The 17,990-nt window shown below is 39.8% G+C and overlaps 1 protein-coding gene across 1 annotated transcript in view; it reads right to left on the bottom strand.

The window, feature by feature from the left end:
• Nucleotides 1–16,426, bottom strand: part of RASA3 (RAS p21 protein activator 3) — a 148,775-nt gene extending 132,349 nt beyond the window's left edge. The window contains exon 1 of the mRNA XM_039349133.1: nucleotides 16,251–16,426. Coding sequence (XP_039205067.1) covers nucleotides 16,251–16,305 — 55 coding nt within the window. The 5' untranslated portion in view covers nucleotides 16,306–16,426. The remainder of the gene's footprint in view (nucleotides 1–16,250) is intronic.
• Nucleotides 16,427–17,990: the final 1,564 nt, after the last annotated feature.

Genomic DNA, 17,990 nt, shown 5'->3' with positions numbered 1-17,990 from the left:
TATATATGTATCCTCTTACATATGTGCCAACAGTCCCTCTTTCCTTTTCAGAAAAGCACATTTCACATATAGACCATTCTGTACATATTTGGGACAAAAATATAGGATGTATGCATCCTCACTCCCTGCCCTATACACGTATCTTTCAGCAGCTAGAGACAAGACCTTACTGGTGCACGGGAAACAGTAGAGCATTGGATCTCCTCAAAAACTACTTTACTATTAGTTTCACAAACAGAACTATGGCACTATAAATTATGTAGACATTACAAATGACAACAGTTTCTTTTCTTCACTGATACACTTTTCATTACTACTAGCAGTTTGCTGTACCTCTTGCTCCTCTTTACAGCAGCTTGAAGAGCTCTTCCATCAAAGGACTGTGCCAGAAGTAGAGGACAATTTAGGACCGATTAGCAGCTAGGAAGCAGAAAGGTAAAGCAAACTGGAGAGGATAGATACAGTAGATGAGCTGTCAGTCAGGGGGGATTACCAACTGATGGGACGCAGAGTGTTTGCTGGCTGCATAGATAGTTCAGTCGTCTGGGCAGGATTTACATCAGGAAAGCTGATGTGTAACGCACAGGACCAAACTATGAAGAACTATTTAACACTGTGGAACAGCAGTTTTAGAAGTAGCACAAATGCTGCAGTCCTAGTTTCTGCCACATACTTTGGAACTAATATTTCTATTAGTTCTATTTACTAGTAACCATTTTTAAAAAATATTAATACAAGTACAATTTTGATTTAACAGAGCCCTGCTTAACAAATTTGATATGCAACAAATCAAATTTTCCATCTGTATATCTTCTTTGAAATAACTGACAAGTTTGATGCATCTCCATGAGTCAGTTAAATTACATTTATTAAATTGTGTTATTTGCATAATTACATCATTCAGCAAATAAGGTAAATTCTCAGTTAATAACATTTTCAAATGTAATGTCCATTATCAAAAAGTACAAGGTATTACTTGTATATTTGTGTTTAAATACAGGGTTAAATTCATGGTTCCCCAAAAACATATGTTTGGAGATCACTATTCAGATGAAATGGCCATAAGAAATCACAATATTCCCCTTTTCCAACTTAGTACACTTTCAGCTTCTTGGAAATGTAGAAATTAATTTCCCAAGATATCTCTAGGATACAAGGGTGCCCTATCTTGTATAGGAACCCACCTGCACTGGGCACCCTTTTGGATAACAACATAATCACAACCTTAATATATCTGTGAAAAATGTAATTTATAGTTCATAAAATAAAAACTGTAAAGATCTCTATAGTGGTGTTTTTAAACTTTTGAAGAGCACATTTTTTAAAATGAAGAACATCAACATCAATAAAGGTGCATTGAAATAAACTTATTGAATCCTTCACATTTTAAACACTGATTATAAACATTATTCTATGGCATGCATATGAAGCGTAATATGCAGAGATGGCATGAGATTTGTGAAACAAAGATCTAAAGTCAGCATTCAGCCTATTTCAATATTTGATTTTGGCCATAGCAAGTACTTTCAGGAAGTAATGAAGGAATACTTAATGTGTATTAATGTATATTATGTTGTTGAGCAGAAGAATTCTTTCCGTGCTTCCCATAAGTAGGCATCTAATACATGGCATACATTGTTTCTTTACAGACTTTAGAGTAAACTACTCCTGAAATATCAGAACTACTGAATTATACAAGCTCTCAGTCTTGTATCATCTGTTATTCTGCCATAAAATGACTAGCATCAAGAATTAAGCAAAAATGTTCAAAGGCAAACAGAGCCAACAAAAAGGTGCCTCTTTAATCCAAAATACTTCTGTATGGTCCAGAAAGTCCTTTGCTTTCAGCCCATTTTAAAATAGGTTTTAACATTTATAAACCGAAATTTAACAGATGGCAATGAATAAACTCAGTGTTATTCTACTAGAGGTGCAGGGGAGGGGAGGGATCTGTGTACCTTCTAGTCCAGTGTTGACTCATTGTGACTGCTGGGACTAGTCCTTGCAGTTTTCTTGGCAAAGGTTTTAGAAGTGGTTTGTTACTGCTTCCTTTTTCCTATGGTTGAGAGAGAAAAACTGATCCAAAGTCAGCCAGCTCACTTTGTGCCTAAGGGCTCTTGGTTCCTTGACTGGTGCCTTTACTACGACACTACTATTTAACCATATAATAACAGCATACATTTTTATATTATTTTGTAATCTTCATTGAAGGATCAATTCCATATCCTTCCAAAAACGATACAAAATAGTTTCCATTCCTTTTATAAAACTATTTTTAGTATATTGTTGTAGAAACCATTGGCTTTAGGCAGCTTCAGATATTACAAGGAAAGCTAGCATTAATCTCCTGGTGCTAACAGCAAGAGGAAATTATGTAGCACACACAAGCTGTTGTTTTATATCCAACACTGGCAAATTCTATGAGCAAATTTTGTTTTAAAATGCTAGGGTTTTGGCACACTCAGAGGCCTTGAACCTCATAATTTTCCTCACAAAAATTAAAAAATATAGTATACTGAAAGGATACACATTTCAGGTGTAGCACTGAGATGGCCTCAATGTGTGGAAAAACACTTCTTCCTTGAGCAATTTCATGATTGTAACAATCTGAGGGTAGTTCAATATTATAATAGAATAACAGAGTTGGAAGGAACCTTCTGTTCCCCTGTTCAAGCAGGAGATCCTATACCGCTTCAGATAAATGGTTGTCCAACCTCTTCTTAAAACCCCCCAGTGATGGAGCACCCACAGTTTCTGAAGGCAATTTGTTCCACTGATTAACTGCTCTAAATGTCAGGAAATTTCTCCTTATTTCTAGCTTGTGGGTAATATTTGGAAACGAAGTTGTGATTTTCATCTGATGATGGTGATGATGTAATAAGCTTGTATGCCATCAGACATCCGATTACTGTGGGCAGTACACAACAATCAATAAAGAAGTTAGAATAAAATCGATAAAAGCTGCAATTTTCCCAAGTTATTTTTTCTTTTGTTTATATATGTATTTATTTAAAACAAAGGTATAGTTTCAAAAGAGATATTAGTAAGTAGATAAGGACAATTACTGAAATTATACAATTAATAGTTGATGTACCTACAAGATCTGATCTTAAAAATTGGGACATTAAGAAAAAATGTCACAATTTGTTTAATGCTCATACACAATCCAGACCAGTGTTAGGGCATATATATATGAACTGCAGGCAAGTAGGCTCTCTGCTTTTAACCTAGATTAAACCAACTTACTGTTTCAATTTTCTTAAATTTAAATCTCTTACATTTTTGAAACTTTATGCAGTGTGGTCACTAATCCACTTAATCCACTCTCAGCTATATTTCAGCTATGGGTTAGCTATATTTTAGCTGTATTTTTTATATCCCGAGTTGGGCCTCAGCTATGGGAATGCCTTGCTGCTTTTTGTTGTTGCTATATAGGTTTTTCTGCTTTGTCAGGAAACCTAGTATTTTCTAGTTTTGAGTGATTTTTATTTGAGCTATTTATTTGCCTACTACTTTTTACTTTTTATTAGTATTTTTTTTTACTATTTTACTATTTTGTGATTTTTTTATTCACTCCCTACTCCCTGCTTTGGCGGGAGGGTAGGATTCTTGCCTTACTTGTGAAAAGCCTTGCTATTGTTTGCATTGGGACTTGCTTGTTCTTGACTCTTGGCCCTTGGCTTTTTTGGATCCAGGACTTGTCTTAAGGATTAGTCTCTTGTTATATTACACTGCTCCTCCTTTATTGTGTTATTTAACACAATAAGACAAAGAAAAGGTGCAGATCTCTTATTGACCTGGTTCCTCAACCTTCTTTGAAGCAATCCAAGATGGAAGACTTTGTTTTGGCTCGGCCTCTTTGTTTGAAAAGTCAAGCTCCTTTTTTACTGGCTGCTCCCGGTCATGGCGATCCTTTGATGGTTGAGGGTGTCGCCCCTCAAGTTGAGAACAAAGGCTCCCCTAAAGCTACGGTCCCCAATCGATCTTTAAAAGAGCCCACCCTTACAGAACTTCTGGCTCAGCAATGTTTCCTGGTTGCAGATACAACAGCAAACATACAGCTCCAGCTTGATAAAATAATAAGTACCCTAAATTGTTTGGTTTCTTGGGTTGTCGGTGGTAGTGCTGGGCCGGCCACTCGGCATCCCGATGCAGTAGCAGGGCCTCCCCTGTTAAGCCTCAGCAAAAGATCTGCTCAATGTAACCCTATCAATAGTTCGAACTCCATTTCCCTAGAAGCAAACAGTCACCTGGTTTTACAGCCAAAACAGGTGGCCCTAAATATTAATCCTATTAACGGCTACTTGCTGCGCTGGGGCTCAGTACGGCTGGCAAGGGGTCATATACTACAGCTATTGGGTTGGAAGCTGATGATTTGAAGAAGGTTGAATTTTTACCCTCCTCTATATACTGCACTCGAGTGTTACTTAGTTTTGACAATTCTACCACCCCCAAACTATTCTTCAGGAGAAGATCTCTACTAAGGTTTTTTGGCATTTTGCCAAGAAGAGTCTTCAAAGATATGTCGACTAAGCCTCTTTTAAGTAATCAACCACCTGTGAGTGTTAGGAGAATTACTGCCCCTAGAAGATCTTCAGTAGCACATGTTAATGTGCCAACCTTGAATGTCATCTCTGATGTACTAAATATACATCTATGCTTGTAAAATCTCCTGATGGTGCCCTCTCTGATGGGGTTTTGACTGATCTTCCTACTGTCAATCCAACCAACTCCCCTCAGCGAGTAACATCTCTTCAGGATCCTTGCCTTGATTTGATCAGCTGGGAAGAAATGGCCTCAAAGGAAGCGACATCAGCCCAGGGTATTCAAGGCTTCTTAGCGAATAAGCCCCAGGCCAGTGACTCTGGGATTCCATCTATTCATGTGACTGACTTATCTCAAGATAATTTCTGGAACCAGGAGGAGATACAGCTCTTCGACTCCTTTCGTGCGCTCCCACATTCAGAAAGGGCCCAAATTATTAAGCGTCTGGCTGCAGTTAAAGCCAAGCTTTGGAGTCTCTCATTATCTGATAAGGATTTCACTGGATTACAGGGAGCCCATACCGATTCATCAGTGGAAAGTTCCCCTGGCCCTTTTTCCAGGATGTCTAACTCATCAATATGAAGATCGTGGGCTCTCTCAGACCCTGTCTGCTGATGCCACTGAATGCTTGCCACCCAAATATCCAACTAATGCTACAAGTACGAACTGGAGTGCGTTTAGAGTTCTACAGCCCCATGAACAAGGTTCGCCTCCCTTCCCTCCTTCCCTGCCTTTATCTTCCATGAAGGTAACACTGCCTCTTAATAACAGGTGTATCTTTTTGGACCAGAAGAGCTCCCTTGAAAAAATGAATTATGTAGAATGACTATCAAATTTGGCAACCCCCCTCTGTACTCTTAAATGTCTTTCGTGGAACATAGCAGGTTGGGGGAGAAGGTGTGGTACTATAGAATTTACCAACTATATTCAGGCATTTGATGTGGTTCTGCTTCAGGAGACTTGGGCATGTGATAAGATATCCCTTACAGGGTTTACAGCCACCTCCTTGGCCGCTATCAAACAATCGGCGACAGGAAGACCCAAGGGTGGTTTGGCTTGTTTGGTCTCTACCTCTTTAAAGGTGGAGACAGTGGAGCTGTCCCCCTGTGGCTCTTTAGCTATGGCGCTCCTAATTAAGAGAGGATGCAGTAAATTGCTAGTGTTTAACGTCTACCTCCCTCCGACGGTGAGGCAAGCCGACATTAAGGCTCAATGGGATGAACTGGAAAACTATATTACTTGTATTGAAACAAAATTTCCAGGGCTATACACCCTTATAGGGGGTGACTTTAATGCCTGTCTGGGAGTCCAAGTTCCTCCATCGATTGAGGCACTTTACTCCCAAGAAATCCTTCAGGTAATAGGCCATCAGATTTCAGCTAGACACTCTAAGGATGAACTAACAAATTTTGCTGGTATTCAGTTAGCACTTTTAGCATCCCAACATGATAAGATAAGCCTTAATGGGAGTACCCCAGGCGATCTAGTCGGTGAGTTTACTTTTAGTTCCTCACGTGGGAGTAGCATTATTGATTTTTCTGAGAAACCATTATTGGTTTCTCAGTTACTAAGAAAGGCCGTCCATGCTTTCTATGTGGACTGCCGCACGGAGAGCGATCATTACCCCCTGGTTACAATTATTGGGCTTTCCTCAAATATACACTTAACTAAAGGCCCCCAGATATTGGATCCCCATGTGGCATTCTATATAAAGAGGATCAAATGGTCTCCTAATACTGAAAGAAAGTTTCACTCCTTTTTATCATCTCCGGAACTTTTATAACTTTTAACATCTCTTAGCTTTTATAATCAGGTTCTAACAAGTAGTGGCTCAGAGACAATCTTGGCCTTTGAATCACTAATTAATAGGGTTTGTAGGCCAAGGGGTCCATATCACTTAAGAAGCAGTTCCTGGTTTGATAAAGAATGTCTGATGCTTAGGAACCAGATTAACCAGGTTTACTTGCTTTACCATAACTGGGGGACAAGCGCCCACCAGAGGACTATTACCACCTGAAGCTGGAGTATAAAGGGCTAATTGTTAAGAAAAAGAGGGCTAAAGAGAGAGAGAAGTGGGATTTACTTCTCTTCTCTATCCAGCAGAAGAACACCTGACTATTCTGGCAAATTGTTGCCAGCTCTCTCTCTGATTACCAAGAATTCCCTCTCTGTTGTATTTCTAACAGAGATTGGGAAAATCATTTTTTGTCAATCTTTCAGGCTTCAATAATTTCGACCGAGCTTGGATCACAATTGCCTCTTGCAATTCCTATATGGCAACCCGTGACTCATGCTGAAATCACTGAGCTTATCTCAGAACTTAAGTCAGGCAAAGCCCCTGGCCCCGATGCTATAACCCCCATTTTGCTAAAATCTATCCCGAATGGTGAATTCCTCTTTTGGCAACACTCTTCACCCATATTAATTCCTCTGGTAGGATTCCTATCTCTTGGAGTCTAGCAATTATTATTCCAGTTTTTAAACGAGGAAACAGGAACAACCCTGCCGATTATCGCCCTATGAGCCTGCTTTCCATCATTGGGAAATTGTATGCTAAATATCTTCAACATAGACTCCTCACTTGGGTTGAGGAGTCTAACATTATTGGTGCAGAGCAGATTGGGTTTAAAGCGGGCTGTGCCACATTGGACCACTGTTTTGTCCTAGCATACCTGGTTGATAAATACGCTATTACACCAGGTGGCAAACTCTTTACTGCTTTTATTGATTTAAAGGCAGTGGTTGACTCAGTCCCTATGAACTGTTGTAGTCAAAATTGCACAAAAGTTCTATTGACAGACGTCTTTTGTTCTTAATCAGATCTTTGTATAATCAGACCACTAGCCAGGTCAGGTGCGGCTTGCAGGGAGAACTTTCAAATCCTATCCCGATTGAGAGCGGAGTTAGTCAGGGTTGTGTCCTGGCCCCTCTTCTGTTTAATCTATTCTTATCTGACCTGGTCTCTTATATTGAACGCATTGAGTCCCATGCCCCAAAGTTGTTAAATACGAAGATTCCGCTTCTTCTTTATGATGAGGATGCGGTCCTTCTATCACAATTAAGGCTCGGTCTAAAAAGATTACTTTCTGCATTTGGGTCCTACTGTGCTGAGAACCATTTGTCTATTAATTATGACAAATCCAAAGTATTGGTATTCTCTAGAGCCCGGAAATTATACAACTGGGCTATCAATGGTAATGTTGTTAGGCAGGTTTTCCAGTTTAAGTATTTAGGTATTCAATTTCAGAATACTGGTGCTTGGACTAATCATCGAACCCAGGTGCTGAATTCGGCCTCCTGTAGCCATCAGCAGATTATAAGATTTTTTTTTTTACCCAAGGAGGCCAGTTTATTCCTTCTGCTCTGCATATATATCAAGCCAAAACCCTGGCCCAAACTCTTTATGGAATTCCCATATGGATACGAGGCTTCAAGGATTGTATTGAAAGTACCCAGGCTGTTTTTCTTAGGAAACGTCTGGGTCTTCCTCCCTGTGTTGGATTTGCTTCAATGTACCTGGAACTGGGCATTCGTTCAGTCGAATGCATGGCGTGGATTAGCACCCTCGAATGGTGGTTTAGGGTGCTACCTCTTCCTGGTGTTTGCTGACTCTCATACTTCTCGTTGGGAGAGGGAGCTGACGAAGAAACTCCACTTGCTAGGCTTTACGGGGGATGCTCTGGGAGATTATGGTCTCAAAGACGCCCAGTTTAGGGTAGTCCAACGGCTTGTGGACATAGATTTGCAAGACTTAAGAGCCAGAACCAACAAAACCTGCTCCCCTTTGATCTTTAGCCATTCTAATAATTATGGATTGAGGATGGCCTCTTATTTCTATACTCTAACCATCCCCAAGTATAGAAGAGTCTTTTCCCTAGCCCATTTCAATGTCTGCCCTCAGCACTACTCGACAGGCGATTCAAGAGGCTCCCGTTTAGTGAGCGATTATGCCCCTGTGATAGGGCTGAAGTTGAAACTGTGGAGCATGTCTTATTATACTGCCCTATGTATAATACAGCCAGAATTAAATTATTGCCTCTCATTGGATTGATCCCTCTGGTTCTAATGTTAGTAATTTGGTTTTATATTGTCTAGGGCAGTGGTTCTCAACCTGTGGGTTGGGACCCCATTTGGGGTCGAACGACCATTTCACGGGGGTCGCCAAACAACGCAGTCCGCCATTTTTCCCCCCTTTTTCTTAGCTGTGCTACTCCCTTTTATTCTATTGGCTTTTGAAAGCCAATAGAATAGACTCTCTTGAATAGAGTCTAATTCTATTGGCTTTCAAAAGCCAATAGGAATTGTCCAAGCTGTCTCTGCCCTGCTGAGCCCGCCAAAAGTCCCATTCTGCAAACGGTGCTGCACCAGTTGAGTAGTCCTCGACTTACGACCAGTTGGGGTCGCGGCATTAAAAAGGTTGAGAACCACTGGTCTACGGGATGGCTCCTCCTATATTACTTCTCAGGTTTCCAAATTTCTTTTAAGAGCTGTAACTATTAGAGGAGAACGTTGTAATTCTCCTTAGCCAAGGCTTCTGGTGTTAATTGTTTGTGACTATATTTTTCTTGTGTTTTCTTTTGTTGCACTTGTATTTTGGTCTGTGACCGCAAAATAAAAAATTATTATTATATGAACTCTTACTTAGATATTATACAGCAACAGAACAAATTAAAACATGTATGATAAATGGTATAATATTGTTATAGTGACATATTTTTTGTCACTTTCAAAATGATTTATGGTGAGTCACCAAAATCTCAACAATATGAGATACCAATACTCATGATCTGAAGAACAACAACTACCAACTTATAGGAGACCCTACTCTCCTATAGAAATCATACAATCATTTTTAATAAATATCCAGACAAAACATATGTATATGAATAAAAGTTGAGAAAGTCAAAAATTAACAACTTCAAAATTATTCTTCAAAGAATATTAATATTAATATCAGGACAAATGTAACTTTTGTTGACTACAGCACATACAATGTGTTATATGCTACCATCAAAAGTAACTAATTCTTTCTACTACATGTGTGGTGGTGCAGTGGTTAGAATGCAGTATTGCAGGCTAACTCTGTCCACAGCCAGGATTTCGATCCTGACCGTCTCAAGGTTGATTCAGATTTCCAGCCTTCCAGGGTTGGTAAAATGAAGACCCAGATTGTTGAGGGCAATATGCTACACTGTAAACCATTTCAGAAAGTGCTATAAAGTATATAATTCTAAGTGCTATTGCTATTAGGAGTGGGGAAAGTGTGTGTCTCTGTGTACATTAACTCTGTTCAATGGAAAAGCATTTTATATATGCTTATGAGATGGTATCTGAGTTACCTGCTACATGGCTTAAAAACAAGAACTGAGAAACCTCTTCTTCCAATTCTAAAGGCATGTGTGGGGGGGGGAGGAGAGTAGCACCCAAAAGGTACATACATAATGTTGTTAAAAGTGTTAATTAAATTAAAAAGTATTCAGGAGTTTTATAGCATCTTAAAGACTAAGTAATGCACTTAATGACTGTGCATGCTTTCATTACATATGGTCTTGTTTGAAATACACCAAATGTGAGATGTTGGGTAATATATGCATCAAATACATAATGTAACACACACAATGTTAAGCATTCTGTACTTAAAGATTTCAGATTTCAGAATACTTAATATACTTAGATACCTTTATAAAAGCCTAACAGCTACATATTATTATCCCACACACTCCTGAGGACAATCCACATACTTAACGTAAAATTGTCTGTTGGAAAATAATGATCAAAGTTTGCTTTTGTTCCATAAAAAGTTTGCCTAAACTTGCATCAAAGTTTACATCCTATAGGTTGCAAAGTATGCATTCTATGGGAACTTTGAGGAACAATACATGTTACCTTTTTTCCTTAGAGAAAACAGAATACAAAAGAAATATGTGTATTATGTTTTTCAATGTGCAACAATTAAAAAAACCAGGCTATAAAAAACTGCAGACCATGGAACGATGAAGATAACCAAATTATGTGAAATAAGCCACACTATGGCTGATGCAGGATAAATGATGAAAGAGAAAAGTAGGCACTGAAGTAGTCAAAAAAGAGAGTGAGGAATACCAAGTATTTATTTAGCCCAACCTATTAAGAACAACTATTCCTTTTTCAAGGGCACTCATGTCAGTTTTACAGAGCACACCCATCAATTAGTCCAAGGCCATTTCAGACATTCCCTAAAAGGAATACATTTTCAAAAACATGTCAGGCCAAATAAAAACTCATTTACCAATGCTTAGATTCCATCTGCCTCTTTTGTTTAGTACAGGCAACATATTGTCCTCACACCACTTTTTTATTTTCAGCAAAGTTATCTTCAGTTTTTATTGCAGAAATTCCCATCATCATACATTGGCCTCTGGGGTTTAAACATCAAAGTATCTTTACAGTAAGTCACTCCACATAAGTCACTCCACATCCGCAATTAATTTCAGTGATAGGGCTTGTCTTAAAAAAAAACAATAAAAATGCACACATACACACACCTTATCCCACCCCCAGAAAGGTCCCAGCTTAGCATTATGTGCAAACCAGGTCAAGACTATTTTAACAAACCATAGCTTTAAAAACCTAGGATTGGATTACGTGTGACTGTTAACTTTATCAGCTTTTCTATAATCTCTTTCATTAACCAGAGTTCATAGTATAATATGCTGTAGAAACAAACACTGGCTTATTCACTTATGCACTATTCATTATGTAACCCCCAGCTTAGCACAGACTTATTATCCCCACAACAAAAGTTTAAATGAGCTATTTCAATATTTGAAACCTTAACAATTAGAAAGGGAAAAAATGCCTACTTCCCATGCCAACCATGATAAATGTTTCAATAAGGTCAAAAACAGGTCTCTTCCTACCTGATTTCAGTGGGACAGAGGAAGAGGAAAATAATTATCTGTCAGTTGCATCATGTTTTCATGGTACCTTTTCTAGTGGTAATTCCTGCCCCCTTTTGCCTTGCTGCAGCTAGAAAGTCCTCTCTTAATAATGACCTGCCACAGGGATGGGATACTGGTCCAGCAATCATTTGTGAACTGACTGTTAAGACCAATTAGAACAGTGGTTCTCAACCTGTGGGTCAGGACCCCATTTGGGGTCGAACGACCATTTCACGGGGGTCGCCAAACAATGCAGTCCGCCATTTTTTTCCCCTTTTCCTTAGCTGTGCTAGTCCCTTTTATTCTATTGGCTTTGGAAAGCCAATAGAATAGATTCTCTTGAATAGAGTCTAATTCTATTGGCTTTCAAAAGCCAATAGGAATTGTCCAGGCTGTCTCTGCCCTGCTGAGCCCGCCAAAAGTCCCATTCTGCAAACGATGCTGCACTAGTTGAGTAGTCCTCAACTTACGACCGGTTGAGTAGTCCTCGACTTACGACCGGTTGGGGGTCGCGGCATTAAAAAGGTTGAGAACCACTGAATTAGAACTTATGAATGACTACCAATGTAACTGCCAGCCCCAAATCCGGAGACGAGACAGTGAGATCCAAAGGATGTGCTTATATGTTATAGCCAATGGACAGAATCTTGCCAAACTAAAGCTATAAACTTCTAACCTACTAGATATATCCTGAGAGATTCTAAGGTGTAGCTACCCTGATCTTCTTCCACCTCCCATATCCAGTTTGGGACTGTGCAGTTTCTTAATTTGGGCCCTTTTCTGGGAAAGCTCTGTGTTGCCAAGTCTCCCCCCTTTGCACCTGCAGGTGTACATTCCATCACATTAGCCAATAAATGAATATAAATATGTACATACATACATACAAACAAATGTGCATTTCTGAACTTACACAAAAGTTTCAAAGGCTCAATGTTATTAAACTGAACTTTAAAAAACCCTTTTATATATATTTTAATGTTAACACAGTAACTCTTAAATTCATTTACTTGCCAATTTTTGTAGAAAAAGAGATGCATAATTTCCATCATAGGTCAACACAATAATGTGGAATAAGTGTAAAATGGCAAAGGGAAGTTCCTATCCTTTTGTCTCAGCTGCAATTCCCTGAACACAAAATAAAAAGTCTGTCCTGAGGATTGCGGGAACCTCAGGAAAAACTCAGGATATGAGTCAGGAGTAACTATAGGAAGGGAAAAACTGGAAATTGCTATTTACACAGTACAAAGAAGTAACTGCTAACTTGTTTATAGCATATTTTAAATAATAAAATTAAGAGAGATTAAACCTTTGTCTTTTTTTGTGCTAATTTGCTTCAGTCAAAAATAATTACAGTATATAAATGAACCAAATTATGAAAGAAGTCTTTTTTAAAAAAAAAAAGAGCAAAGGAAAATGCATCTCAGGATAGAAAAAATAGAGCAATCATATGAACCAGTCCTCTAGGGTTTTTTTTTTTTAAAGAAATCAGTGCTGGAATATAATGCACATTTTTCAAAAAGCTTCTTAATAAAGATCTTACTATTTAACAGCAAGCATGGATGGAAGGGTTATTTTTGCCAGGATCATCACAAGGGTGAAAAGGATTACATTTTATTTATACATATGCTGTCGTCCTAATGAATATTATCTCCTCAGTGCTATTAATATTGGCATCCACTGTAATTATGCATTTCAGTTTATCTAGTTTAGGCCCAAAATGTTTTAAAACAGGAGAAAACAGAGGGGACATAAGACTATTTCACACACAAATTTCCTTCTGAATTCTTGTAGGTGGTTTGGAGTTGTTCTAAAACTAAGGTCCACGCTCTAGGGCTTGGCATAGCTGCTTTCCATCACTAGACAGCAAATAAGGTTTGGAGGCTAGTCAAAAAGAAATCTGGGGCTCTCCCCACCATTATTTTAAAATAAGAATCTCAGTAACAAATGAAGGAAGAGGATTGGACATTCTGATGAATAGCTAGAAATACAAGACAAATGATTTGTTTTGTATGCAGCTCTTTCCGTATTGTTCCTTTATGAAGTTGAGATAGGGCAACTCTAAACATTAAAGGAAAATGGCTACTGTTCAATTAATCTTCACTGGACTTGGCTTTCAAATTCTAATAAGACTGCATGCTTTTACTTCATTTATTTTCATTCATTCCATTTGTACGCTAGCCAAATCAACTCCACGTTCATAGCAGTTTGCCATAAGGATCAACAATAAAAACATCCACAGTATGAGATCCAAATTTATTGTGAGGCTTATGTTTTACTCCTCAGTAAAGTTCTTTTGACACTTTGTTTAGCGAACCTGTTCATAAAAAATATTTTATGTAACAAAGCCTTTCTTTGAGGATTGTAAAAGCAAATCCTGAATTATTATACTAGATTATCCACATTCTGATGATATGCACTGAACATCCTATCACATATTTACATCCAATATATTTCAGTGGAATTCTTATACTATATTGCTTAAGCATTTCCTGAACAAAAATATAAAGGCCGCGGAAAGTATTTGAAATGTGACATGACAGTGGGTGCAAAGTATACTAGCACCCTTCCTTAAAATGCTACCACAGCTGCATCTAGGTTTACACAATTACTGCGACATGCCCCAGTTGCATTTCTGTGTGCTTGCACAACTGTTTTGCTTCCCTGGAAGATCTGCTGGAAAGACTACATGTTGCATGCAATATATTCATAGACACCATCAAACCAGCCACATGAGTCCTTCAGAGGACACATTGGTTTAATGTCACTAATACAGATGTTTTACTTATATGAGCATACTTTGTGAAATACCCTTTTCAAATATTTTGCCCAGCCCTAGTAAATAGACACTTTCTAACCACAGACACTGTGGTTAGGTGAACCAAACAGAATCATCCCACTAGATTTCGTTTGTTGAAAGTACAGCATTTGCCCTCTAATGTACAGTCAGATCAATACCAGCAAATTTTTTAACTATAACCGTGACATCTGCTACTTACTTTTTAATGAAGTAGTCTGGAAATGATTCATAACAGTCAAAATAATGATACATCCTTCAAACAAATTAAATTACTGCATGTGACTGGTACGCAATTACATGGCGTGCTATGGAGAGTTAATAACAGACTGAAGCATCAGCAATTTGGAATATAGGGAAAGTTATTATATTAACACTATTGATTTTAAATTCATTTTTTCAGAGTCTGTGTATACACTAAGCCAATCTTAGTACTGTTTGCCTACGTACATTCAAAATAATTCTTCAATGGTATTGATGGAAGTTTTTCAGTAAATTACAGGCAGTAATTCAAAGCTGTCATCTAAAAGTATAAATTTTTTCTTGCAAAATCATTTCAAAAAGTTTTAGAGGACTAGAGAAATTGACAACAGTTTAAGCAAAAAGCATATGTAGTATGGGGAAAAATGAGTATGCTTGTTATTACCTCATTATGTCCAAAAATATATGAAATATATGAATATGAAATATAAGTCCATTATGTGGGTTTTATCAATCAAGTTAAAGAACAAAACACTTAAGGCTCTTCTCAAATGCATTAAAACAAGAGAATACCTGCTGTACAAAATTCCCTGCTGTAGTCATATAAGTATCTACTGATTAAGCAAACTTAGTTTGATTAAATTTAGTGTTATTTACAACTGGATAGACATAAAAAGGGCCAAGTTATAAAGTTCCAGCAGATCTATATTTTAAAAAAAGGAAAAAACCTTAAAGGAATAGTAATGTAAACAAAGAGGAATAAAAACTGGTATTTCATCATGAAAATTCTGTGCCAACAGGAAATGGCAATGAGATTGGCAGTCTCTGCAGAATTATGGGATGCAGGAATGCAAAAGGAACTTATAAGCATTGCTGTAGTTATAAGCTCATATTGGGTACTAGACATCAATCTAAAGAACAGGATAAACTATTCCCTCTTTCCTTCATCAGATTCTCTGGAGAGAAAAATATGACAGAAGCAGAGTAGGTAAACATGACAAATTACAAATGGAAGACAATAGTCTATTGAACAGCTCTCAATATTTTGTGAATGAGGTGGCAGAATGGTACACTGAAACCCCCCCCCCCATATCACCATTGAGGTGCCACAAAAAGAAAGCATTCAGAGATCATCAATAAGCAAAAACACGATCATTAAGGAGTTGTGGAAATTACACTAAGTGAACTGCACATCAGCTGTCAAAAATGAACCTCCGGAGTCTTTGAACAGAGAGATTTGTCGAACTTGATCATCAGAAGCCGCAAATAACTACATATTAATAATCACGAGAAACTCGTTTCGGAGCGCCTGGCTTCAGCAAGGAGCCAAGAGCCCGGGACTGGCAACAGCAAGAGCTGGGAGTCACTCAGCACGGCAATCCCGGCAGGTTTCTGCTGGGCAAAAGGGCGATTTTTCCTGCTCGATGCTAACTGGCAAGTCACTCTCTCCTCCCGGATTTCTCTCCCGCCCGCTCCCGCTTCGCAGCATCCTCACTTCCCTTGGCCACCATCCTCCCGCAGCCCGCCCTTCCCGCGCCGCCGTCCTTGGACCGAGGAACCAAGCCCGGACGAAGCAACGCTTCGGGCCCGCCCCGCGCAGCCGAGAAAAGCGGCGGGTTCTTCAGGTTCCCCCTTTTCTCTGCAAGTACTTCGGAGAAAGGCAGGGGAAAGCGCTTCCGAGCCCCAGGCGGCGCGAGCTGGAGCTCCGCTTCTGCCTCCCGGGACTCGCAGAGCGTCCCCGGTCTCGCTCCACTCCCTTTGTTGGTCTGCCGTCTCTCCCCGCACTGTACCTATTTTGATCCGGACGCTCTGAAACACCCGGAGCCCCTCTTCTTCCACCGCCATGCTGCAGCCGCAACAGAGAGCGAGCCCGGCTCTGCTGGGCTGACGGGGGGGGGGGCGCCGCCGGGCAAGTGCAATGCGCCACGCGCCCCGAACTACAGGGGGACAAGACGCACGACTGCCCCCACCTCGCCCCCGCTAGGGAAGACGAGCGAGAACATCTCCAGCAACGGCCGTCCCCACCCCCGCCCTCTTATTGGCTGACGGCAGGCCGGGTGGCGCTCCTCATTGGGCAAGGTCGGGCGGTCCGCTCCCCATTGGAGGAGAGGAGAAGAAACAAGGAGAGATTTGTCGCACAAACCAAACAGCTGGAGAGAGCGCGGCAGCGGCGCGGGCGAAGGGGCCAGCAAGTTGCAAACGGCTCTGATGGACGCCGGAGGAAACGGCTTTGACTGCAATGCCTTGACCGGCGGCCTGCCTTGCCATCTGTCGCGGCTGCAGCTTTGAAACCGCTTCCTCGTTTACGCGTCTCTTTTATGTTAAGGGAGGATTCGAATTAGAATCGCGCTTTATCCCGCGGGGTGGTGCACGAATGTCTTTCAGAGCCACTTGGTTACTGTATTTTTTTTTTAACTAGGCATATGCGTAAGTGATGCACTAGAACAGGGGTTCTCAACCTTTTTAATGCCGCGACCCCCAACCGGTCGTAAGTCGAGGACTACTCAACCGGTCGTAAGTTGAGGACTACTCAACTGGTGCAGCACCGTTTGCAGAATGGGACTTTTGGCGGGCTCAGCAGGGCAGAGACAGCCTGGACAATTCCTTTTGGCTTTTGAAAGCCAATAGAATTAGACTCTAGTCAAGAGAGTCTATTCTATTGGCTTTCAAAAGCCAATAGAATAAAAGGGAGTAGCACAGCTAAGGAAAAGGGGGGAAAAATGGCGGACTGCATTGTTTGGCGACCCCTGTGAAATGGTCGTTCGACCCCAAATGGGGTCCTGACCCACAGTTTGAGAACCACTGCACTAGAACTAACTGTCCAGTCTTAAGATTTGTGCTGATTTCTCTCCCACAAAGGCCCACACTTCTCTTCCTCCCTTTGGAAGTTCACGTTGACAGCAGAATAGTCCAGCATCTCTCGGTCCTCCCTGGTACCAGATATAAATGTGAACTAAGCTGTTTGCCTTGTTTGGAAATGACCTGGAACAACTGGTGCTGCTTTAAATGTTTAAATAGTTTATTGCAGAGGGCCACAGTGGGCTCTAAGTGATATGCTATAGATAACTTTTTCCTTTAAAAAATTTGATTTATTTTTAAAATTCTCAATATGGCCTGTGTGATGACCGACTAGTCTTTTGTTATATTGAAAATTTCTTGCACTCAACTGTTAAGTCAATGGTTTAACATCCTAAACCAAAAACAAATCACATTACAATTTAGCCTGATGCCTCATCTAGCTTATTTTATGGTGTCCTCTGCTAAAAATCCTTATACAAGGACTTACTGATAAACTAGAGCAGGGATAGGCTGGCTCAGGAATTCTGGGAGTTGAAGTCCATGAGTCATAAAAGAGTCAAGGTTGCCTACCCCTGAACTAGAGTATGCTTACTCTAGTAGCTTTACAAATTTTAGTATGATCTTACCATGAAAAATGCTACAATTAAAAATTTATACCTCAACTGAATTTTGACAGAACTCTTATAATCAGTGCTTTTTCTGTAAAAAAAAAAAAAAAAAAAAGTGGTGCC

The sequence above is a fragment of the Crotalus tigris genome, unplaced genomic scaffold (assembly GCF_016545835.1).
Source record: "Crotalus tigris isolate CLP2741 ecotype Arizona unplaced genomic scaffold, ASM1654583v1 scf7180000018227.753833, whole genome shotgun sequence".
In the NCBI taxonomy this organism is placed as follows: Eukaryota; Metazoa; Chordata; class Lepidosauria; order Squamata; family Viperidae; genus Crotalus; species Crotalus tigris.
This window is presented reverse-complemented; position numbering and strand designations above follow the sequence as displayed.